At 38.8% G+C, this 26,254-nt stretch overlaps 1 protein-coding gene and 1 long non-coding RNA gene across 2 annotated transcripts; one reads left to right on the forward strand and one right to left on the reverse strand.

Moving 5' to 3' along the window:
• Positions 1-8,215: 8,215 nt before the first annotated feature.
• LOC121510322 lies at positions 8,216-9,131 on the reverse strand. Its single transcript, XR_005991930.1, has 2 exons — positions 8,835-9,131; positions 8,216-8,500 (listed from the first exon to the last, which is right to left on the reverse strand). It is a non-coding gene; the product is annotated as an uncharacterized LOC121510322 (long non-coding RNA).
• Positions 9,132-18,259: 9,128 nt separating this feature from the next.
• LOC121510370 lies at positions 18,260-22,608 on the forward strand. The gene is made up of 3 exons (XM_041788386.1): positions 18,260-18,382; positions 21,311-21,515; positions 21,632-22,608. Exons 1-3 carry the CDS (start codon positions 18,278-18,280, stop codon positions 21,934-21,936), a joined length of 615 nt encoding a protein of 204 aa, XP_041644320.1. The 5' UTR covers positions 18,260-18,277; the 3' UTR covers positions 21,937-22,608.
• The last annotated feature ends 3,646 nt before the right edge of the window (positions 22,609-26,254 follow it).

Genomic DNA, 26,254 nt, shown 5'->3' on the forward strand with positions numbered 1-26,254 from the left:
GATTAAATGTTTGAGATATATGGTCATGCCTTCTGACAGGACTGGTGGAAATACAACGTTAACAATATGCAAAAGCATAAGTAGGAGATGCCAGTGTTTATCATCCGTCTCAATCAAATCACTAAATAGCAAAGGCATATTGTGTAGCAAGCACCAAGACTGTAGGGCATTCAACCCCAAATCATTAGTTCCATCCAGCAACTTATCTGTTGGCAGAGGCGGACGGTTTCGCAGCTGACTGAAACCATAGTCATAAGCATGTATTCTACCAAACACTTGTTCAGCACTAAGGAAGTTGCCTTGAATGTACTTCAGAATGAGTTTCACTTCAAACTGACCAACCCCCTCTAAAATATCATGCGTTATATCTACAGGAAGTTGTTGGCTGTGCTGAAATACTGAAGTGAGTTTGATGACCAATTTATGCAGAAATCCAAGAAATCTCAAAGGGTTCACATACTTTTTCTAGTGACTGTATTATGCTTTTCCAGCTTTTCAGACTTATAAATATGTTTAAAATGTTGGATACTCATTCTAGGGGACGTGGAAGTGTCATATCATGGCTGAAGTAATCCTTGGGAGCAGTTTCAGGCAGCTCTGAACCACTGCAAACGCTCAGGTTTGCAGAGTTTCTTCTAAAGTCTCATTTTGTGATGTCACAACTTCAGGGAACAGACAACTCACCTGGCTCTGTAAACAATTGTCGCGGTAGTTAAAAAGGTAAGAAGGTTGGGGAAGCAGGTGGCCTAGTGGCTTAAGGCACTCCCCACATACATGGGCAGCCCGGGTTCAAATCCGGCCTGAGGCCCTTTACCACATGTCTCTCCCCTACTCTTGACCCTGTTTCTAACTCTATCCACTGTCCTCCTCTATCTAAAAAATGCCCAAAAATAAATCCTTAAAAAAAAATGAAAAGGTAAGGAGGTTGATGCTTTATTTAACCGTACAGTGATAATATGAGACGTGGTGGAAAGTAGCGTTTACTGGTCAGAGACGTGTTGCAAAAGTCGTTGCTGCGACGGAGGTTCAGGCTTGTCTGGGTCAGTTTCCGGGTCCAAGACGCACAGTTGTATGGATGAAGTCGGCCTTTTTAATAATAAACAAACCAGCCAGTTAGCGGGTGAGACAACTTCTTTAAATGTGAGTGGAGGCAGTCTCTCCTCCTCCCCTTGGGCTGCTGAGCGGAGGTGCCCGAAGCAGCCACGAGCCAGAATGGACGAGTGCACAGACGGCTCGTATGTGATAGTTATGAAGTTTTTTCTTGATCAAAACATTTAATAGTACTCCACTAAGGTCAGAATTGTGAGATTAAAGTCAGAATTGTGAGATTAAAGTCAGAATAATCTCAGAATTCTGACTTTAATCTCAGGGTTCTGACTTAAATCTCACAAGTGAAAAAAACATTTTTGCCTCAAATTTTTTTTTTTTCAGTGGCCCTAATACTCTTCCGTAAATATCATATTGAAATCCCCTAAATTGGGCATAATAGGGCCTCTTTAAAAGGCACCAATGCCTGCATGTTGCTGGAAGTTCATTGTATGTTCCTGGTCATCGTATGTTCATAGTACGTTGTCACTCCTGGGAACTATTACTACCTGGCATACTGACCCTGGTATGAGTGTACTGCACAGTAAGAACTGAACACTAACGTGTACAGTGAAGCACCCATAACAAGTGCATCCAATGCAATGTGGAAAAAGTCATACTTACCAATGTCAACATCCTCTTCAGTGCCATCCTCTGGAGGATCAGCTGGCAGTAGGAGACCTTCAAGCTCACTGGTGGATGGAAGCTTTCTGCATTGTTCGATGATCTTTTTCTTGAATGTGGTCCTCCATTTCTCCAGAAACTTGCCTGAGACATCCTCCCCAAACATCAGAACAAAATCCTGTTCCACATAGGGTGAGGATAATCCGTGAGAACTTCAAGATTTCACAGCCAAATGAATTGTGTTAATTCTTTGACTGTCACTAAAATACACACATACTTTTTGTTTTCTTTAAAAAAACTATTAAACTGTCAAAATAATTAAAAATAATAACCAAGCCTTTGACATCTTTGAACCATGGAAAGACAGACAGTACGTTTTTTGAATGCTGGGGGTCAAGGACCATGCTGCGGCGAAAGTCAAATGTCAGCTTCATCTTCTTCTTGATTGTGTCCTTGTCAGCTGAATCTTTCATCAGTGCAATGGCTTCCTTACACTCATCTTCACTCAGGACAGTCTCTGGAACAAACTGGGGCTCTCATCTGGCAGCTGGTCCTCCAAGCCCATCTTCATGAGATGCTCTTTCAGATGATTCTACATTAATATGAGAAAATACCCTATTTTGACAACCATATAAACATACAGGCAAAGAAAAACAAAGCTTCAGATCTTCTTCCAGTATTAGTATAGCATTACCACCGGATGATGATCGTCTGTCTCTAGCACTGGATCTCTGTATAGTTTTAATCCTCCAGGCCAAGTACCCATGCCACTCTCACCATCATAATAATGCTCCTTGGAGGGTGAAAACATAACAAAAATAGACACTCCATTAATGAGATTTTTTTTTAAAGTTAAGGTGGTTTTAGAATTAGAATATCATGAAAAAGTTAAATATATTTTGTCACTCTTTTCTGAAAGTGAAACCCATATATTATATAGACTTGTTACACATAGAGTGAAATATTTCAAGCCTTTATTTCTTGAAATGTTGATGATTATGGCTTACAGATAAGAAACCCCAAATTTAGTGTCTCAAAAAATTAGAACATTACATAAGATCAATATAAGAAGGATTTTTTAAACAGAAATGTCAGGCTTTTGAAAAGTATGTTCATTTAAGAAAACAAGTCCACAGTCAACACAGCCATCTACCAGGACATTTTAGAGCACTTCATGCCTCCTTCTGCTGACAAGCTTCATGGAGATGCTGATTTCATTTTCCAGCAGGACTTGGCACCTGCCCACACTGCCAAAGGTACCAAGAGCTGGTTCAGTGCCCATGGTGTTACTGTACTTGACTGGCCAGCAAACTGGCCTGACCTGAACCCCATAGAGAATCTATGGGGTATTGTCAAGAAGAAGATGAGAGACAGCAGACCCAACAATGCAGATGACCTGAAGGCTGCTATCAAAGCAACCTGGGCTTCCATTACCCCTGAGCAGTGCCACAGGCTGATCGCCTCTATGCCATGCCGCATTGATGCAGTAATTCATGCAAAAGGAGGCCCAACCAAGTATTGAAGGCATAGAAATGAACATACTTTTCAGAAGCCTGACATTTCTGTTGAAAATATCCATTTTTATTGATCTTATGTAATATTCTAATTTTCTGAGACACTACATTTTGGGTTTTCTTATCTGTAAGCCATAATCATCAACATTTCAAGAAATAAAGGCTTGAAATATTTCACTCTATGTGTAATCCATTGCCTGTTGACTGTGGAAAGCAATACACAACACTCTTTGTACAGATCAGTGCAGTGTGAAACCACACCAGGTTGTTTTCTGAAGAAATTCAAACTCAGGAATTTCATATTTACAATGCTAATAAGGTAATAATACAAACTCAGAAATATTTTGTTGTAACTGATGAAACCAACTATTCTCAGAGGAAAATGAGGTCAGCAAAACACAGACACTAGAGAGGTGGTGGGGGTGCTTTTCTTCGGTTTTTATTTGGTTTATTCATCATGAAACTGAAGAAATTTTGCAGACATGTGAAAATCAACCAATAACGATTTTTCTTGTTTGATTAAAAATGTCTTCCCCAAAACTACATAGTGCCCCTTTAAAGTGCTATTTCACAGTTCCACCCTGTAACTGTAACAGTTAGACCAGTGGTACTCAACCTTATTCTACTGTTGCACACTTAAAGAAGGACTCTCAGTGTGACTTTAAGCAATTTAATGGGTTCATGAGCTGAAAATATAACAGAAAAGCACATTGTTGTGATCAAGCTTCTGCACAGCTTCCTACTACAGCTCAGAGAAACAGTGTGTTGATACTGAGCAGGGCCCAGCAGAAGGGCTCACTCAGTAGCATACTCCTTCTTGTGGCAAAAGTGGGTAACTACACCTAATCTGCGTAATAGTGCTTTCTGCCTGCGGTGTCCGCTTTGGAGCACAATAATTACTTATAACAAAAAATACATGCAAAGCAATCTCTAGAGAACACATAAAATGGATTACACTCTTTGACAGTAATAATAATAATAATGATACGTAAAGGGGGGTGCCTTCTTATGTGCCTGTGAACTTATTATCCTCACACTACCAAAGAGCCACATTGTCTAAAACATACTTTAGCGAGAGCCACAATACAAACCAGGAATGTAAGGTAGATAATAGATCAGTTAATCTGTAGTTGAAATGAAATAAAACAGTGGATTGGTGGATAAAAATGTCTGTATAGAGTCAGAAGAACCAATCTGTCACTGATAATGAAAATATATTTATTTTTATTTATCACTGACATCAGGCTAAAACCTTGTATTTCAATTTTTAATGATTTGAATTTGTTTTTATAAATCATATTTATATTATTTTTATAAATTATAAACTTTTCATTCCCTGAAAAGTGATCATTTTGGAGATACCAATCTTTGGCCCAACACCAGCGTTATGAAAGTTCACCTGGCCTAAAGATTTTTTTAAAGACAGTAGAATGTGCTGAGTTTGAGCTCTGAGATGCTTTTCAAAGAAAATGATGAATTATGGTTGGCTATTTGGGTATTTTATCTCACATTGGGGCATTTACTGGAGTTCTGTGGCTTTATTAAAGAGATGTTTTCAAATTTTTTCCACTAATTATTAATTCTTTAATAATTTAATTTCTTACCTGCAATCAGGAACTCTTTCAGATCTGGCTCTGTTATTCTGACAAATTTTTGGACATCACCTAGTCCTAGCCTTAATCATCATGGTTCCTGCAACACTAATTCCTCATTGTCACAATGTTATATGCTTATTATGATTAAAAAACATAAATATAACAGCTGGTGTATGGTTTTCAACAGAGCAGCCCTGCAGCCAGACCAACTTTTATGACTAATGTTCAATTTGAAAATAAGATAGGGTCTCGTTTGTTTCAGACCACCAAAAAGCAGACGAATGGTCAGCTATTTGCAGAAACGACTATCAGGGGTCAGTTTTACTTATGTCTAATCACGTCAGCTTATTAACTAATCAAATCACATCACAAATGTTTGGCCTGGGACTCACCTTGCCTGTGTCCACCGTCACCACTCAAACAGATAACGCGCCAGCGCTGCCTCAGTAATGTGGGTTTTTAGCATGTTACTTCAAATTAATGTGAACGTGACTGAGAAAAACAAAGTTGGAGACAACAGCTGCTGTGACTGACGGTGCATCACATCACTGCTACAGTTAGCAGCATTCAACACGGACAATGTCTCCTTTCTCCTTCAAAATAAAACATGAGTCTTTGCTGTAACATTACCGTAAGCTAGACGATAAATCACTCAAAAAACACTAATATGATCCCATCTTATGGTCTGCTGAGCGTTACGAGCCGTCTAAACCGATGTATATCACAGAGCATGGGCCACACGTGGTCAATTTCTCAAACATGTGCAAACTGCTTCCCAAAACCAAATAAAGCTTTATATTACATCACATCATTTACTGTAGAATATAATGACTAAAGTTAATATGTTAATGCCTTGGCTGCTAAGTAATTTCAATCACCGTGTGAATAATATCAAGGTTAAACTAGTTATTTACATGAACGTTAGCTAGTTGAGACAACTCTCCACACCAACACAGGCAAATGTTGATTTCATGTGAAAGTAATGAACTTTGCTGGTGGATCTGTTTGGTCACCAGTTTGAAAAAAAGGCGCGCTTGCACACATTCCTACAGTTAACGTTACAGTTGGTTTGAACAGCCATTCAGCCAACAGAGGTTATTTCTTCTCAACCCACGGCAATTTTACCAGAATTTAAGGCATGTTTGACAAACAAAACTATCCCTCAATGTAATAATGTTAAGGTAATTGCCTTTTGTGGAGGGTCAAGTTGGACAAGCGTGCATTTTAAGCTAGGCATTCACTCATCAAGTCATTCACATTTTGAATTTGGTGTTAAGATACCAACACAACCCACTCAAAAACAGTGGACAACACAGTATTCTTCTACAATGCAATTTCTGTTGAAATGCCATCATAAAATTGGGTTAATATATAATAAGAAGAAATTTACCGTAGTTGTGCCTCACTGGGGAGTAATGGCGGCTACAAAAATCTCCCGCGGTTTGAACGAGAAAGAAGTGGGTGGGGCTTTTCAGAGTCAAATTAATACCGCGTTTTTTAATTCTACTCGATCTGTTGTTGTAATAACTCTGAACGAGTCAATGAACCTTGACGCTGCATATTTAACACTGCAAAATTTACTGTGTAGTTTCCAACTCTGCCCTGAGGCCCAAGTTGCCCAAGCAGTTGAAGAGGTAAGTTAAAACTGAGCTAAATATAAAACAAATTCTTTAACTATGTTTTGCTGACAAAAATACTCATCTGTTCAAATTCCATTTCATCTTTAAACTTGTTCAAATGGACAATTCAAATAAAATGGATAAGTAGATGTGAGGGTACACATTATATATCCCAGTATAACACAAATGCACACACTGAGACAGTCACACAGTCCCACTAGGAGGCACACTCATACATACAAATGCACACGCTTATGTACCATCCACATCAGTGTTTGGTAGTTGAAAACCCTTCATGTCACTGTCTTGGAATTTTTATTTTTAAACAATGCTAAGGTTTTTTTGTTTGAAATAAGCTTGTAAAATAAAGTAGGCCTACACTTGCCAACACTTTGAAGTAAATAAATAACATTGCATTTTTTAAGAGACCATTCTACATCATTTTCCAGCCTTACAGCTACATATAAAGATAGTGAACCATTGTCTTTTTGCTGTTGCTGTCAGAGTGGAATCATTACTATATTCAAAAGCACACCATTCCACAGTGTGTACAAGGTTTGTACCTGCATGTACATACATAATCACACGAGTGTCAAGATTTACATAAGTACCTATAATTCTACATATTCACAATTTTCACAGCACAGCTGATTTATTTCTTTTGTTTTCCCTGGAGGTGGATTTAAAAAACATTTTTGCTGTGTGTTATGCAGACTGAAAAAGTTTAGCAGGCAGCAGCAACTGTTTTGAAAAATCTTTTAACTGCATAAAAAGCTCAGAAACAAATTTGTTTTGTTTGGCTATCAGACAGGAACAACTTATGGTCGCTGGCTGATGACTGGATACTTGTCCAGCAAAGGTACATATGTTTCACAGCAACGTGTGGCTGCAGCACTTAGTGTGGTGAATCCACCAAACCATGAGGCAAGACAACAAGTGAGTTTGCATGACACTTCATATTCTGTTAAACTTTCCCCTTAGGTTATTATTTCATTTTCTGCTTATTTATTTCTAATTGCCTTCAATCATCTCATTTGAATTTCTTACACCCTTACACAGTACCTCCCTCTAGATACAACATTTAGTTTCTGAAAAAGCAGTGCAACCCACATGTCTGATAGACATATCTTTAACAAATGCTGAGCCTCATTTTCTAACTCATTACAGGCCCTCTTTAGAACAACAAAGTCCTATATCCCATGCTGTTTTTGTGAGTGTTTCAGTAGGGTTTGCTTTGTTTAACTTGGGCAGATTTAGCAAATTTTTAAAGTAAAGGAAAGCACCTTCATTGTCATTATTCACAAAGAAAAAAATAAAGAAGCACTGCACTGATATAGCACTGCACTGATATATTCCAATATACAACTGAAGACCTTACAATTTTTTTTAACAAAAGTGATCCAGTTCTTTTACTCCTCTTTTCTCTCCTAAGGATTAAGAAATCTGAATCCTGTGCCCTATCATGCTGCTTACATGGGCCACTAACTCCATATGGACCAAAATGAAAAAATGTTTGAGGTGATGTATGTTGGTGCCATTGATGATACAGTGGGAAACAGGTCAGCTCCTCCATCAGCCAGTCAAGAACAACATCTTAATGTATGATGAAGTGTATAGGTGAGTGTAAAACCAGACTTTGAACAAAATCTTACTGTCAAATGATCTAAAATGGCTAATGTCAATGGAAGTGACAAGTTTTTCTACATACAAATTGCCAAGGTGGACTCACAGTGATTTGACATGTATTAATGACATTTCAATCAGGAGAGACCAGTGACTGATTAAAGATAACATTTTATTTTACATGCGATGATGAATCATTTATTAACATAGATGTGATACTGAATTATTGTCAGTCTTTTTGGCATTTGAACTCTACAAGGACATAGCGTGATCAAAGGGTGTCTGCCCTGAGTGGCGGAGAGATCTATCCCCCCATGGAGTCCTGACACTGGTGGTGGTGATGGCTGAAGAAGTCATCTTAGTCCATCTGATGTGATAGACTTGTAGACTTGGCGTGATGGTGAGGTGAAGCGTCGCTTGGAACCATGTCATGAATGAACTGATGGAGGAGAAAGCCACATTTAAAAGGGGCAGCAGTGATATGATAGGCTAACAATGACTGAGCGGAGCAGCGCTATGGGATAGGTGTGACCAGGTGATGTGAACAGCTGATTATGATGTGACAGAACACGAAGGAGGGAGTGCATGAAATAGTGCAGGCATGAACTACTAAACCGGTGTGGAGAATATGGTCTTCCTGACTGAACTTACGCGAAGCTTCATATTGTTATGAATGCAACTTAGACAACCCCAATTCATGGAGTTGCGGTCACTGCATCCAAACGGGAAAACACAACCATGAGCTGAGCAGTAAACCAGAGGCAAATGAATACCTGGTGTGACGTCTGGACCGCCACCATGGCGTCCTTCCTCGGTTACCTGACAAGCACAGTCTTTGGCTCCCATGAGCTGCCAGCCCTGTCTGGTTGGTTTCGTTCAGGTTTTGTTGTGTTGTGGTGGAGAGATGGGGGAAACGGTGGTGCAGGTTTAAAAACGGTGCAGGCTAAACTCATGCAGCTAAGCAAGCACGGTGCGAGCTGAACTACCCACTTCACATTTGTCCATCAGATGTAAGAGTGAAGTAGTCCTTTGTGGCTTCTCTATATCATGGCTCTGCAGCCACTGCAAATCCCCGCTGCTCTCTGTACAGGTGTCCTCAATTTCACAATCAACCGGTTTTCAAACACACAGACCGGAAGTGATGTCTCCCAACACTGACCTGTGTCGCTGGGATTTGTAGTCCTTATTTCCCAGGCTTTACCAGACAATATATTTACACACAGCTGCTTCATCTCCGTTTAATACTAGCTCATAGTTTGAGGGAAAAAGAAACTGAGAGAAAGAGAAAAGACCCCAAACGTATCCGTAACATCCCTCGCCCTTATAAGAAACAAAAGATGCAAAGATTTTGTTTGTGTTTATTTCCTATCTCTCCAGTGTATATATATATAAATTTCTTTTTTTTCCCTCCTTTCTTCTTTTCTTAAAACATCTCCTTAAAATCAATGTCTGTCTTTCCTAGACTCCCAGTCAGCTAAACTGCTGCTGCTGCTAATGTCCTCTATGGAACATGTAAACGTGTCAAACTATTCTTAGGACCTAGGCAACTTCTACTTCATTTCAATCCTACCTTTGGTACGAAAGTGAACCTTAAATGATAGTGAAATTGTTGACTTTGGTCTGAACTCCTCAGTATAATCAGTTCTCTTCAGAACTTATTCTCCTGACTTGTAAAGAGTAGTTTTCCCCTCATTTCTTTCATGAAAACTACCTACTAAACTCATCCTCTGGACAGTGTCCGCTATGACATTCATCTTCCCTGGCAGATGCAAAAGGTTGTAACACCAAGCTCCACCTAAAAAATATAATAAAATAACAGTAAAACAATTTTGAAATGTATGATATTTATAACATTATTTAAAGGTGGACATTTTTTGCACAGAAGGGTGAAAAACATGAGTATTTTAGAATAACTGACCTCACAAAAAAATAATGCATTTTACCCAATGTTGCTACTAATCAATGACCTATGCCAGGCTGCAGTCATCCATAAATAAGTTATTCACTTTCAGTGTAGTATCTTGAAAAAAATCAATTGTTTTTTTTTCATGAAAAATGTTGTTTTGTTTACATTACAAACATGGCAATTAAAGAGTTAAAAGATATGACAATTATCGAGTATTTGTTTTTTTTGTTAATGGCACAAGTTGATGAAACAAGAAAAAAAATTAAACAATTAAAAATAAAATAATATGGCTTTTTTATTTACTGTAATAACCCCTGTGCATTTTTTTGTTTACTAGGAGGAAAATGAGGCAGCAGTTTATAGGGATACCAGAGGGTTAATGACAAAAACCTGAAGAACAACTGGGGGGTGGGGCTCCAAATAACGTGATTTATTCACTCTGTGTAGAAGTTGAGTAAATCTCATTCTTTCATTAATGATACACAAATACATCAGATATAATTTAAACAAAAATCTATATTTATTGTCAATAAGAAAACAATTTTTTGGCATATTTAGCCTATACTTTCTATAAACTATCAGCGGAAAGCCGCATGCGTTTCGTTATTTGGGTGGAGTGGGTGAGGTCCTCCCTCGTGCGGAGCATCTTCCCACAGCGATGGCTCGTATCTCTTTGAGCATGCCTGGGAGGTTTGGTGGTGATGTTGGGACATCTGCTGGTCATGTTAAGTAATGCAGCCTTTTATAGCGCAGCGACACACGTCTAACTGAAGAATCCTTAAAATTCAACATAAGAGGAGGAGTGGGTAAGAAGCATTTCATTTATCCAAAACAACTAAGTACCTCAGATAATCTAAATACTGTTGTAAACATCTGCATATTTGAATGGAGAAGTCTAACTACGTTGGCAAATGTACACCATAATTGTAATGTGTCCACCTATGTTTGATGTTAAATTTGACCTGTTATTCACATTGTACAAATGGGGAGCACTTGGTAAATGGATGGTAGTGTTACCTTATTTGATTTGTCTTTATTCAAATATAAATAGCTCACAACTAGGCCACATTAAATTCAATAGTCTCCTCAAAGTTCAAGACAGCAATCTAAACACAGTTTAGCTGCATGCTTATCTACTCATCAGTAATTGCAATGTTGGCAAGTGAAATGATCTTCCCTTATTCCCCCAGTTTCTCAGAGGACAGCATGAGAAAGAAACTGGAGGAGCTCTTCCTGGCAGCAGAAGAGTTGCCAGCAGTAATAAAAACACTGCAGGACCTGGGACAATATGCCAGGTCCAATAAAATGAATACAATAACCTTGACTGAGGAAGAAGTGACCTCTGTCAAGGCCACATACAAATGTGTCATCTGCAGAGGTTTGTAAGATACACTTTTAATCTATTGCATAAAATCAGTTTGCAAACACACCCTTTTTAGGTCGGCAACAGACTTTGAATGAACAAACCCCATGAGAGGAAGTGGAACTACTAAGGAAACACTGCCAATATATATCACAAATCTGTGTCATTTGTGTGTGTACTGTTTTTTCTCCATACATGATATGCAAACTTTATGTAGTCATATAATTTTTTTGACAGTTTACACCCAGTAAATGGGCTATAGTTTGTGATTTAGACATTTACACTAAATATAACAATCACTGCTAGTTTACAAGGTTCCCCTGAATACACCATTATTTAGCTTTGTACTACACAAAACACTGCATTATTTTCAAAATATGTGGTATTATGTATTTACAGATGTTTTCATAGAGACAATACACCCAAACATACTATACTTACAAAAAAAGGATATCCAATATCACTTTGGAGTTCAAAATATAAGCAAGTTATAATTTATAAACACGCCCAGTGAGTGATTTTCATCCATTGATTTTTTTCTATGGACCATGTAAGAGAATGTTGACATGAAGATACTGATGGTAATAAAGTATTTGTTCTGATAAAGAGTTTATCACGAATCTTGCAGACCCAATGAGAAACGCTATTGTGGGCCCATGCTGCTGAAGCCTGATTGGCTGCCACCTTCGTGTCGATCAATGGGTGGTCCATGAGCCATGGTCGGAGCAGATCTGAGCTCACGGGGATGGAGGAGACTGTAAACATTTTCAAAGAATCAATTCAAGATTAATTTTTTTGTGTTATATGCTTTAGTTCCACAATAAAAAGTATGTTTTGTTTCTGATATGGTTGTTTTCTTTCTCTTGTTTACTGTTTAGTTCCTGCAGTATGTTACCCTCCTGTTCTGTATTTAAAATGACTGTTCATAAATGACTGTTCAGATGTATTCCTTTGTTCCTGAGTCATCTATAACCCCTACATCATGATCTGTTTTTTTCTGTCTCTGTAGTCTTGTCTTTTCTGTTTTATTTTGAAATCCTTGCCCACCTTGTGTTTCTGTTCACTTGCCCTTCCTCCTGTGTGCTTCAACCTGTGTCTGAGGCTGTTTTTGAATTTGCCTACTATACTAGCAGTGTACTGACTTGCCCAAAATGTAGTATGCAGCTGAGTTTCTGTTAGCCGGCATTTGCCGTCAGGGACGTGCACAGACATTTTAAGGGGCAGGGGCTCAAGTGAGAAAAAGGGCACTTTCCTTCATAGAAATATTTAAAGAAAGTGAAATAAATTATTCCCACTTAACCAATCACCAACTTATTTTAACACCCTCGCATTCAGTTGACGAATACTCAACATATACAAAATAAATCGATCACATGAAGACATTGTCCACTTTAGTATTCACTGGGTTTATCACAAGAGTAAGCACAAACAAAATGACACCATGGTCATGTTTTCTATGCTGCTAGTCTCGAGTAAATATTTAGAATAACTGACTGTAGCTGCTAGGGAGAGGGGCATGGTGAAGTAAGAGTTTTCAAGAAAAGAAAAAAAATGCACTATCAATTTGTTTATTTTTGCACAGATAATAAACTGAATTATTTTGGTGTGATTGAATTTAAAAGTACTTCAAAATAAACATAATCTTCTCACTAAACTGAAAAAGACTGTTCTCTACATAAATAAGCAAGCCAACATACCCTCCAAACTGCTATTAGACCAGTGATTAGTTGCAACAATAAGGCTTAGAGCATCTGCACTCCTCTACTGCTAACTTTGTTTATTTTACTGGAGAAAACAGCAGAAATACTGAAAATCACTGCAAAAAAATATTGACAAAATGGAGTTGTGCTGCAGACATGATTAAAACATAAATGATTTGAGTTTCTATAGCCAAGCAACAGAATACAGAATATCCTTACACCAATTATCCATTATTGTTTTTATTATTACCATCATAATTATTATCATTATTATGCCCTTTCCAAACAAGCACACACTAACTGATGGTGACATGATCTTAGTTTTAGTGCATCTTTCACATCTGGAGGAGGTCTGTCTGTCTGATATCAAATATCTAGTAGAGTGAATAGTTGTTAGATGAGGAGCCTTCAGTTAAAATGATGCAGTCGCTGTTTCAGACAGGACTCTAGAGATTAAAACATCATGTTTTCATGTTCTGGTCAATTTACAGATTTTGGTCTATTTTGCATCCATGTCTTCTTTCAATATAAAAGAAAGAAAACTTCTAAAAATACACATTCAGATGGTGTTTAGTTTGACTTTCCTCTGTCTGTTTGCATCTGTAGATTTTTTCCTTGAATTCTGTAATCAAGCTCCTATACTTATTTAAACTTTTCAGGTAAAATACTGTCTGTAATTAACTGCAGAAGTTCGATGGTGATCTGTTTTAGTTCATTTTTTTTATTCTATTAACCTGCAGGGCCACGTAAAATATGTGCAAATTAGCGCTATTCAATTAAAATGCACTAATTTGCATATCAGTGTCACAATATTGATGACGGATTTTTAGATAGGCTACACGTAACTGTATGAATACTGTAGTCTCTCCCCTGATGTACAGTACATTAGCCTGTATGCCCATGAGAAAGAGCCTTAGCTTAAGCAAACTTATCACAGTGGCTCATACGTGTGCTTTAGCAAGACATACATTAACTATGGGCTACTTGGTCTTGTCTTTTGTAAACTCGAGTCCTTGTTGTTCACTCACTGCCACACAAGAGCAGAAACAGCAGCAGGCTGTGATGGGAGAGCTGGACTCTGCTGCTGGTGTCTGTGTTCACAGCAGCTGCAAGAGAAGGGAGAGGAGGGGGGTACAGAGGGCATCAGAACTCGTCATCTCCCGACCTGCTATTTAGAGTTTTTCTACATACATGTTTCTTTGACGGGAAAGCTGTGGAACAGGAATATACAGTACAGAGAGAAAGAGAAGGATTCATTTATAAAAAAAAAAAAAAAAAAAAAAAAAAAAAAAAAATGCCCGAGAAAAAACGGCACTTTCTCTCCTGGAAGAAAAAGGGCAGGTGCTCAAGCCCCCTTTGATGTCTATATGTGCACCTGCCTTTTTGCCGGTCATTGGCTGGTAAAAGGGGTGGAAGATAAAAAATAAAAAATATAACTGGTCAACAATTTCCAGCAGAAAACATGCAAATGACCAGATAATTAAATACTGAATTGCATATTCCATTTTGTGTAACCTAGAAGATATGTTGCGAGAATGCGTTGATATAAACTAAAAGTTGCCTAATCTTACTACATCTATTGTCCTGCGGTGCTGGGGTTGTTTATCTCCTCAGACAGCAAGCACATGGCTAATTATGTATGCACAATCCATCTCTCTGAGCATGCTCAGTACAGCTGGAGACTCTGCAGGGAAAGTTTGACCAGAGCTTTCTTGTAAAGCAGAATTTTAATCTAAGTGAGGTTTTCCTGGTTAACCAAAGGCTTAATATCATCAGCCGTATGGAGGGATTTTGTGTCATCACTGCGAGTAATGAAGAGGCTGAAACAAAGGGAACTGTATAGCTGGACATCATAAACACTGATGCAGCAGCAGAGAGAGAGGCCTACGCCAAGCAGAGTTGTAGTGGACTTCGATAACCTACCTATGACCGATCCTCAGATAAAGGTGGATTGTAGTCAACGCAGAATCACATTGTGCAGAATGGCACGGACCACTCGGAGCTTATAACGTCTCCCTTCAGACGGGTTACAGTTATATCATCATGAGGACTAATATTAGCAGCTGATGGTAAGACTCATTTTTCAATTGAAACCTAGAGTTCTAACGCGGTGTCCAGTTAACAGAGCACTTATGTGTTTGGATGCTTTGTTGCTGGCTGTTGTAAGCTGCAAAGTTTTGATAGTGGTCAATGTGCTAACAGGCTATCGGTGCTGATGTGAAGCTAACTGTTGTTGTTTATGAGTTTAACGTGGGCAGTTATTGTGTAACTGACTGCGTGTGCAAGGAAAAGCGCGCAGCTTTATTTTGATACTTTAAACCACTTGCACAAAAAAATAAGAGAGAGATTTATGCGTTTTGCTGCTGTTAATGCAGCAAATAATGTTAAAGCAAATGTCTGGTAGTTGTTCTAAATGGCCGGAATTCTTGAGGACTGCCGGTCATTTTGACCGGGGATAAAAAAGTCTAGCAGAAACGCTGGTACGCAGTAAGCAAACAAATGAGAAAGTTGCAGTATGCCAAAAATACCTGGATGACGTACTGATTCGGGAAAATTTCACAGTATGCACTGTCCCAGTCTGCTTCGCCTACTGTTACCCACAATGCAAAGCGCCGGGTCAGAGTTCGTAATAGCGGAGAGCGGCGGAACTTTCACCGGAGCGGCTGACAGTTACAAAAAGTGCCATTACCTTTTATCTTTACCTTTTTAACATGTACTATAACGAAATAAGTTGTAATAAGGTCACTGTTGTTTTTGTTTTGCTGTTACAGCTTGTAACAGCCAGAAAGGTGCTGTCAAGTGTGTCTTTCTTCACTGCACCATACATGCCAAGCCAAACACAACAGCTATAAAAAAGAAAGAAAGAGAGACAAATAAAATCAAATAGAAACACTTCCCTGATTTTTTTCTGTACGTAAATGTATGGAAAACACTGTAGCGTCGTTTAATATTGACCAGGGTATGACGTACTTCTGTATACTGGAAACCAGCTAAACCGGGCCAAGCATACTACACAATAACGTCCAACTGGCAGTCATACTTGTAAAAGTGTAATAATTATAAATGTCCACTGGGAAATCAACGTTTAGTCTGAACTTTACTGATGGCTTTGCAGACAGCAGAGAATGAGAACACACCCCTTTGTAGGCAGGCAGCGTATACACACATTAAACATGCTCAGGGAAAACTGCCCCCCCCTCGTGGCCCAATTGTTGAAAAACACATGCTAAAGTGCCCTCTTGGCAGGCAAAACGTGTGTTAAAGTGCCCTCTTGGGAGACAAAACGTGTGTTAAAGTGCCCTCTTGGGAGGCAAAACGTGTGTTAAAGTGCCCTCTTGGGAGACAAAACATTCTAAAGTGCCCTCTTTGGAGCCAAAATGCGTGCTAAAGTGCCCTCTTGGGAGGCAAAACGTGTGTTAAAGTGCCCTCTTGGGAGACAAAACGTGTGTTAAAGTGCCCTCTTGGGAGACAAAACATTCTAAAGTGCCCTCTTTGGAGCCAAAATGCGTGCTAAAGTGCCTTCCTGGTTGGCAAAACACACTAAACTGCCCCCTTGGCTGGTGAAAACATGATAAACTGCCCACTTGGGTGGCAAAAAGTACCCTCCCCATCGGCAAAACACACTAAATTGCCCTCTTGGGTGAGGGAAACACACTAAACTCCAGAAGACCTTTAGGACCAAGATATACTATGAAACATTACTCTTGCAATGACTTTTATGTTGGGCCCTTTTTTGATCCAAATTGAGCCTGAACTATATCTCACAGAACCAGTTTGGATTATCTGGGGCTAACATGGTGTTAAAATGCACTAGCATACAGGAAATGGCTTCTATTTAATTAAAAATGTTAACATAACATTGTACTTAAATAAAAGCGCATTTCATTGTATATTTTCTTTGTAATGATTATTAATTTATAATTTTGAATTTTATTTTGGTAGGGAGTCCATTTACCTCATGGTCACGTGGTCCGTGTACCTTCCGTTCATCCAATTCCCAATTCTGAAACGCAAATCAGAAAACAAAAGAACAGGCATTATTCTTTTTTCAATATATGTGGCAGATTTTAAAACAAACAAGGGTCGTTTTTCATTAAAATATAGCCATAAAATTGGATTTTGTGTTGTTTTCCTTTTATGGATTTTTATATTCCCAGATAAACACGAAAAATCCTATTTTTGTTAATCCAAAATGCAAAAATGCGGGGATATTTGTATGATTACAAGGTGAACTGGAAGCAGTATTTTAGCTTTTTGAACCAGAAGCAGTATTTTAGCTTTTTTTCTGCGATTAGCACATCTTTGGCATAACGTTAGCAGCTACGATTGGCAGGAGACTGGAGAAGATGGTGTCACTCGAGCCCTACGGAAATTTAATCAGAGAAATGATCACTCAAAATCTCTCGCATGCGGACATTTCCACAAATTTGTTACAATTAGGTGTGAAGCAAGGATGTTCTGAAATGTCAGTCAGGAGATTTTGTGCACATCACAACATTTCCAGGAGGGGGCATGTGTCTGACGCGCAATTAGAGGTTGCTATCAGCAGGGCAATAAATCAGGAAGGTTATTTTGGTTTTCTTTGGTTAACAGAAGTGGATAGTAACGAGTTACATTTACTCCGTTACATTTACCTGATTAAGTTTTTGGACAAATTGTTCTTCTAAGATAGTTTTACATCATCTCCATACTTTTTACTTTTACTTGAGTAGACTTGTGAAGAATGTACTCTTACTACGCATCAATTTGTTTTATTTTGTCAGACTGAGAGACTTCCACAATAGGCTCTACCACCTGACTGTGTTTCACCAATCACACTTGGAAATGTGTGTTTCTTGTGCTGTAATTTGTCATTTTGTAAATATTGAATTTATTTTTCATTTTTATTTATTCTGTTTTTTTATTGAATGGATGTACTCAGATTTACCTGAAGATTATTATTTTGTATTTTTGTCTGATTAAATGCATGTCTTCACAAATTACTCAAATGTTACCCAACAATTGCTCAGTACTTGGGTAGTTTTTCCCCCATTCCCCATATTTGGATGACTACTTTTTACATCTACTTGAGTCATATTATACTGAAATAACAATACTCTTGAGTACAATTTTTGGCACCTCTACCCACTTCTGTTGATTTGTTTCTAGACTGTATATTTTATGAAATATAAATCCATGAAGACCAGGCCTACATGTCACAGCTTACTTGTGTTGATTCATCAGACAGGGTCAACATATGGTCGAAAGATGATGACCGGGTACCTGTCTGCAATCGGAGTGGTTGCTGGTGAACGCCGGGTGGGGGAGATTTTGAAAACATCTCATGGTCCCTATCACGAAATGCTCAAACATGTAAGTATCTTTTGCATGCTTTTAATGTTGTGGTATACGGAATAATGTATTTTACTCTGTAACTTTGAATTACTTTTCCCCCAAAGGGTGCACGTAACCTTAACCCTGTCCCCTACAGTGCATACATGGGACACAAAATCGACCAGAATGAAAAACTGGTCATGTTCGGAGTGACACATGTTCTCGCAATAGATGGGTACAGCAGTAAGGTTGTTGCCCACGCAACCATGCCTGTCAAGAATAACCTCACAATATATGAAGAAGTTTACAGGTTAGTCCAGTGCTTCTCAACTTTTTTGGCTTCAGAAAACCCCCCTTTCTCTGATTTCAGAATCCAGGGCAAAAATTCAGGCAGGCATAATTTTTTTGTGAAAAAGTCCATGGAAAAGTTAGTCTTCATACACACATACTTTTTTATGTTAAATGTAATATAAAGACTAACTTTTCTCACAACTTCACTTTTCTGTGAGTTTTTTGTGACTTTCTTTATGACTTTTTAGAAAAACAGTAGAATCCATATAATGAACTATTATATGTTATATGGATTCTACTGGTTTTTGTCTTTTATTTGTGATAGGCATACTGACCCATTATTTCTCAAGTGGGAGTCCATGTACCCCCATAGATTTGAAAAATGAAAATGTTCCCATCTCACCTGTTTACGTTCTTCTGTTAAAGTGAGAATAATAAACAACTCAAAATTTCCAAATAAACATTTCTGTGTATATATACATGTCTGTGACTAGACTTCAAAAGATCGATTCTCTGATTCAGATTGATTCTTTTTTTAAAAATCCAATATCGATTCATAAAATCCAAAGATTGATCTTTTGATATGTGCCTTTTTTCCTCTCCTGTCGGCTCCTCACACTACCAGTCTACTTAAGTCACTCATGCTGCCTGAAGGTTGATCAGCACTCGCGTCTAAAAACGTTTAGACTAATTCAAGGTTTAAATCTCACGCCCAGTCATCTAATTTTGGATATCTGGGTTATCTGGCGAGCAGTGGAGCTCTACAGGTGGAAAGAGCTTTAGCCGCTGCTGCTACAGACCGGGCAGACTCACACGAACAATCGTGATCGTTGGAGATGCTACGTTTAAGAGGAGCAAACCCCGACTGATTTGTGAAACCCTCGTTTATGCCGCTTGATACAATGTGTTTAATTTCACGACCCCCTATTCCTCACGCGCAAATTATGCACGGCCCCACTGTTTACAGCAGGGAAATGACGGAGCGCTCAGTCATTTAGAGAGATATGAGAAACAAACTCGCATCTCATGTAGATTTTCTATCAAGTTAGTATAATTTAACATTCACAACAACATACAATGTACATAATATGCTAGATAACATGATGCATGTTTCTTTTTATCAGCGCTGTGGGTCTTTACATTGAAGAGTAAAGGTGTGTGTTTATAGGACACACCTCACAGACAGCAGACAGATAAACATTAAAGCACCACACTGTATGCACTATATCTGAAAATGTGACTATTACTACTAGTAACAGTTTTTAGTAAAATAATAAGTTAAAAATAATTGACCAAATTTACTTATTTTTATTCTTTAACAACAAGAGTTTCAACTTTGACTTGCAATAAGTGACTTACCTCTGTAAAAATAAACATGACAGAGCCTGGCAGCTCTGCTCCACTAAAGGACCCTCCAAACCTGACTGCATTTTGGATTTAAACACTACAAAGACAGAGGCAAACTGAACAAAAAAAAGACCATATCCAGGATGTGCCACATGGAGGTAAAAAGTGATGTAAATACTACTAGTTTAGGGTCCATTTTTGATGCAAATCCTGAAATTTTTAATAATGTGCCTAGTTAGAACATTTTTTGTACTATTTCCAACTAAAGTTCTCTGAGAATTTCTTAAATGTAGAAGCAACATAGGATTTTTTACTAAAATATCTCTACATGAATTGATATTGAATCGGAATCGAATCGATTCAGGAAACCAGTGACAATACCCAGCCCTATCTGTGACCAATATAGCCACCCTTCTTTTCAATAAGTCAAAAAACACAGTGCACTAGTAGATTGCAATATTGTCTGTGGTCTATCCTACATTGCAGACTCAACATTTGATGAGTCAACATTTGATTGAGTCATGTTTCACTATTTTACAGATCAGCAGTTCTTGAATATGGGATGTGGGACCAGGTCAGGGTAGACCATGGGCGGGAATTTTACTTGTCCCTCTACATGCAGGAGATGCTGTCTAACCACAGACACAACATGTAGAGGCAACCATATCGCCAAACTCAGTCAACAAAGGTGAGGTAACGGCCTCCTTAATGTACAAAATGTGCCTTCTGATGCCTGAAATGAGACTAAGCTTCGGTGATGTTACTCAGATGTTATGTACTGGTACTGAACAACAAAATAACAAACTTCAGCAGCCGCAGTGATCCTCAATTCAAACACACAAAACCTCAAACCTTAGTTAGCCATATAAACGAACCCCCACCTAAACAATGCAATACTGGTGTATATTCACGCACCATCTAGAGAATTTTCAGCACATTACTTTGTCCCAAAACCTCTGATCCATTTGGCTCTATTTCTCTTCCAACCATTGCACGGCCGTAACCTTCGATCACTGGTGAGTTGAATATCCATAGCATATCACTTGATAGGACCCAACTTAATATCACTTATACCAAAATATCACTTTAACCAAATGCACCCTTGGGTGGGGTGCTTGTAGGTACCCATAGGCTTCAATAATCCTGCCCTTGGACTCCTAATCAAACCTCTTAGTACCGTCTGTAAATTTTTTACATCTGATAATAATCCTGTTTCCTCTCACCATGTTGATTTTGCAGACTAAATTGAGTGAGGATTCTCTTGAGTATTAGTTTTACATTATCTACCTTTTAGTTTTAAAAAAAAATCTGCTCTTTTCTTGTCTACAGAATCATACGGTAGAGCGAATGTGGGTAGAGATAAACAACAGGGTAAATTACCCAGTGAAGGAGGCCCTCGTGCAGCTGCAGGATCAGGAAGTCCTCAACATGGATGACAACGTGACTAGATACTGTACATCTAACCTTACTGCTGAGCTGTGCAAGATTGGCATAACAAGAGCTGTACATGCATGGAATGCACACAGAATCCCAGGTGAGTTAAATAAAAAAAAAAACATGCATCACACAATCCAGTTCTTTTTGTGAAATTTTAATTTACAGTGAATTTTAACAGTAATGGCATTTTGGTACCTATGCTTTGCTTCACAGGCAAAGGAACACCCAATTGTTTGGCAGCAGGAGGATGTCCAAAAAAACTGGGGGAGGAGTTGTTGCCACATGCCTCCCAAGCAGCAGACATGTACCAGCAGGATGTTGGCTCTTCACTGACCAGAGTCTCCTGCTTTGGAACTGACCCCTTCTCAACTGAGGAGGACAAAATATCAGCAGAACAACTTTTTGCTGAAGAGTACCCTGATATTTCAGTTTTATTAGATAATGTGGTAAATTATAACTTTGTACCTTTTCAAGATACATTGCTGTATCTGATAAACATTACGCAGCAATATGCATGAACATGTCAAACAAAGACAAGTTGGTTCTGGATATACTGTATATTTTGTTACTTTCCTTTCACAAATAAAAATCAAACACTTGCATGCTAAAATTGCTACAATAGCAATGTTAAACATTACACAATATTTGTCTTAACTGCAACATGAAATACAAAAAATGTTTGAAAATAAAACCTTTCTGTATCCTCTACAGCTGTTGAACAAGTGCAGAATTCCAACTGACTTTAGAACAAAATATTTAGCCAGAAGTAACCAAGGTAATCAAGCTTAAATCCTAGAATGTGATACAATCACACTGAAAGGGTTAATCCAATCTTAATTACACCAGCCAATAAGGAGAGAACATTGTCAAGACTGGTCAGCCTGTGTACACTGACAGAGAACCCATCTGCCCTGCATTTGAGGCACTGGTCGGATGTCAGCATCCACTGGTCAACGCAGTTTTTGCAGCCAACAAAGCTTTTGCAGCATACGGCAATCACAGGCTCTTCCATCAGCCCTGTTTGATGAAAAAAATAAAAATAAAAGGGGCAATATACACGCAATATTAGAGTTCAATATAATATCTTGCCTTTACTTAAAGGAACAGTTCATCCAAAAATGAACATTCTGTCATTATCTACTCACCCTCATGCCAGTTAAAATACAGGTGCAGCTTGTCCATATAACACACAAGGAGGTTGCAGCACTACTGGAGAGCAAGTGGGTCTAGAGTGAGTAGATGATGACAGAACCGTTCCTTTAATCTACATATTACATATGTTTAAAAGCTTGGCAAGGGACAGTTTCACTATAACATGGAAAAACAAAAATTAATGCTTGATTCACTTGAATATTCAATTAGATCCTGCTTAATAAGTAGACTTTAATATTGGTCAAACAACAAATTATGATACAGACCTTTGCATACAATACAACCAAAGGCATCCTTCATGTGTGTTATCATGGTGTTGGTCAGCACCAGCATGGCTTCTCTGGTGTTGCTGGCATGTGTTGACAGGTCCTTCATGACTGTGGTGACTTCACTCAGCCCTTGAGCAGTCAAGATCATTTCTTCTATTTTATCATGAACCCACTGAAGACTTGTGGAGTCCATATGTTTACAACGAGGGTTAAAAACAACAACAACAAAAAAACAAATTTGTTATACAATATTCACCAGTTCTGTTCAGAAAACTTTTTTTTCTAAGACAGATGTTATTTAAAACAAAATAAAAGACAAATATTGATATGTGGTGTTTATTTTGTATTGAGTATTTTATTTTGTCGAACTTCCGGTTTCCGGAGCTGGTTGCTGGCTGCTAACTTTCCTTTGCTTCTCCTGAGGCTGTCGCCCTGCCCCCCTGGTGCTGTGGAGAGTCACACCTGCAGCGAATCTCTAATTGACGCGCACTACTTAAGGCAGCTCTCTACAGCGCCTGAGTCTTGTCTACCTTACCACACGTGCCTCCTGCTCAGATCACCACAGCCAGCTCCAGCACACTCTCACTCCCTCTTGGACTCTTGGAATCCCCCTCCCCTCTTCACTTACCTGCACAATAAACTGTTTAAAACTGCTTCCGTCTCCGCACCTGAGTCCTACCACTACACAAACATCACATGATAGGCAGTAACTAAAGTGTTTACCTCAGTTTCTTTCCCTTTGTTCCATGCTGGAACGCATGGAAGATCTGCTCTGGGACAGCAAGAAACTTTTTTGCATTCTGCTTCCAATACTTGGATCCTAGCAAGAGAGGAAGACAATCATGTAACAGATATAATGTAAATACACTTACAGCTAAACAGAACACTTTGTGGGTCAAAAAAAAATTAAGACAAAGAGCACAGTATTGAAGTAGATGAGGCATGTAGTTTATCAAACAAAGCATTTTCGTTTACTACTATGCAATTATTCATTTTTTCAATTAGTACCTCTTGTCCCTTCAGAGTCCACAATCTCATTTCCCTGGGCATCAGTCAGGGTGAGAGGGTCATCACTAAGCAGAGCATCATGTATTTTTGCAAGGATACCTGTGGTTGTGGCTTCAAACTCAAACAGTCTGAGTACAACCATACGGGCAGGCTTCAGTTTCCCCTGGCTGAGCTCAGCAATGAAAACGGGCCCAGAAATATAGTTGTAGGAGTGGTTTGCATCAAGTCAAATCAATTAATTTAATCTCAAACACACAGCCGACATTACTATTGATTCAAGTTTTAAAATTATCTTGATTACAAGGATCTTTAAGGGACTGTGAGGAGTTTCTAAGTGATCTTGTAAATGTCTCACTTCTAGATATATGCCTGATCATGATCCACAACTCAAAATGAGATTATCAGCACCAAAATATGTTATTTCTAAATGCTATTTTTCAGCTTCCTGATCTGGTCAGACAGAACCAAATGGATTTATGGCACATCAAAGTCTCTGACAACACCGCATCAGCAAGCAAAGTTTAATAGTGAGAAGAGAGATCTGTTTTTTTCTCTGCTGAAAACAATTTCTTGGATTAATTTTGTAGTAATGGTGGACACTGGAGCTGGACTGTCGGACAGAAAAAGGACAGAGGAGCAGAAAAAAAAGCTAAACAGGAGAGTGATAGAGCATGGGCTAAAGGCTAAAATAGGGGTTAAGCTGTTTGTGATAATGTTCATTCCAACCTACATGCAGCAGTTATACTGCAGTGGTCTGTTCAAACTTGAGAGTCTTTTAATAAAATAAAAAGCCAGGTTACGTTTGCACAGCTTGCTGAGGTTGTAAGCACTGGCAGTACATAGCGAGGATTTGCTAACATTACAAGTTACAGACACGTCTCTGAGCACTGGCCTGTGAGTAAATATGGCCGGCTACTAAACTACGCTACAAACTGAGTTTACAAAGTTTGCATGTTGTCACGTTTCAAACAATAGCACTACGTAACTACAATACATTACTTCGTTGCTTTCTATGCAGTAAAGAGTTGTCTTGAACAAAGAACAGTGTTAAAAAGAAGATCCGATCTCCATTCATTTTCAAAACAAACACATGCCTTGGTTCGAGTAATGTACTTACAACAGTGGGGAGCAAGTGCTCATGGGAAACGGAGTCTTTATCGTTAGCTTTATCCGCTAAAAGCATTAGCTTTTCCAGAAAGTCATCACAGTCCCTTTAAGAATTACGAAAACAAATACAGTAATGTTGATTTATTCTTATGTAGCTAGCATTGGACCAAGACGTTCATTGCACGAACGTCTTGAAAACAAAACTCCTCTTTAATATGTAACTTGTTGGTCAGTTGTAGAGTCTCTGAACTGATGGAACTGGGGGTACCTTTGGAAGGTGTTATTCATGCTTACTCGGGGTGGAGTGGGAGAAATGGCCTGAGCAGGTGACCCTAGAGCAGCAGTGGACTGTGCTGTACGGTGGAACTGGAAACGGATCTGGCCTGACAATGGAGGAGTGTGCTCCGCGACTGGTAGAGCAATATCATCCCCATGAACCTCATAGTGGCCACGAGGCCGAAGGTCCAAGCAGCTGAAATGTCCAGCCGATCCCAGGAATATCGCCACATTATCATCATCAGTTATGTACAGGCTAGGAGCATATACCTTCGAAAGAAAACATTGAGGAGCCTTAATCAGTCGGCTATTTGTGTGCTATGCATAGCATCCTTTGATCTTAACGCATTCTCCAACCAAACGAAAAATGTTTCACCTACCTGGAATATTCTGGCGATTTTATCTCCAGTCATGTCGTCCTCCTTAAGCATTAGCCTTTTGTTTCCTTTAAAAAGGATATAACTGGTTGAATCCATTGCGCACAAGGAATTGTTACCTTACCGACACCAAGTTTACGTTAGATGAGCACCGCGACCGACACCAAGTTTACGTTAGATGAGCACTGCGACCGACACCAAGTTTACGTTAGATGAGCACTGCGACCGACACCAAGTTTACGTTAGACGAGCACCGTGACCGACACCAAGTTTACATTAGACGAGCACCACGAACCTTCCTGACATGTGGACCAATCCGCACGGTTATTTATCTATTTCCGGGCCACAGACTGAAAAGTATAAAAATTGAAAATTGAAAATGGAAAAACAGATATTTAAGGCTTTTCCCCGAAAACTAAAATTTGAGTCAGAAAATGCTATTGTAATTTTAAACAGTGTCATTAAATAGCTGTCCGATTTTTGTTCCAGGAATGAAAGTAGGAAAAATGGCCCTAAATTTGTTTTTTGATTTGCCATTCAGAATTAAAAATAGAATGAACAGAAGGTACACGCACCTCACATGCTTCCGTTTCTTCGTTTCCGGACCTAAAACAACAGTGTTACTCTCTCTAATCATGATTACATGA

This window comes from Cheilinus undulatus, linkage group 5, assembly GCF_018320785.1.
Source record: "Cheilinus undulatus linkage group 5, ASM1832078v1, whole genome shotgun sequence".
NCBI lineage: Eukaryota > Metazoa > Chordata > Actinopteri > Labriformes > Labridae > Cheilinus > Cheilinus undulatus.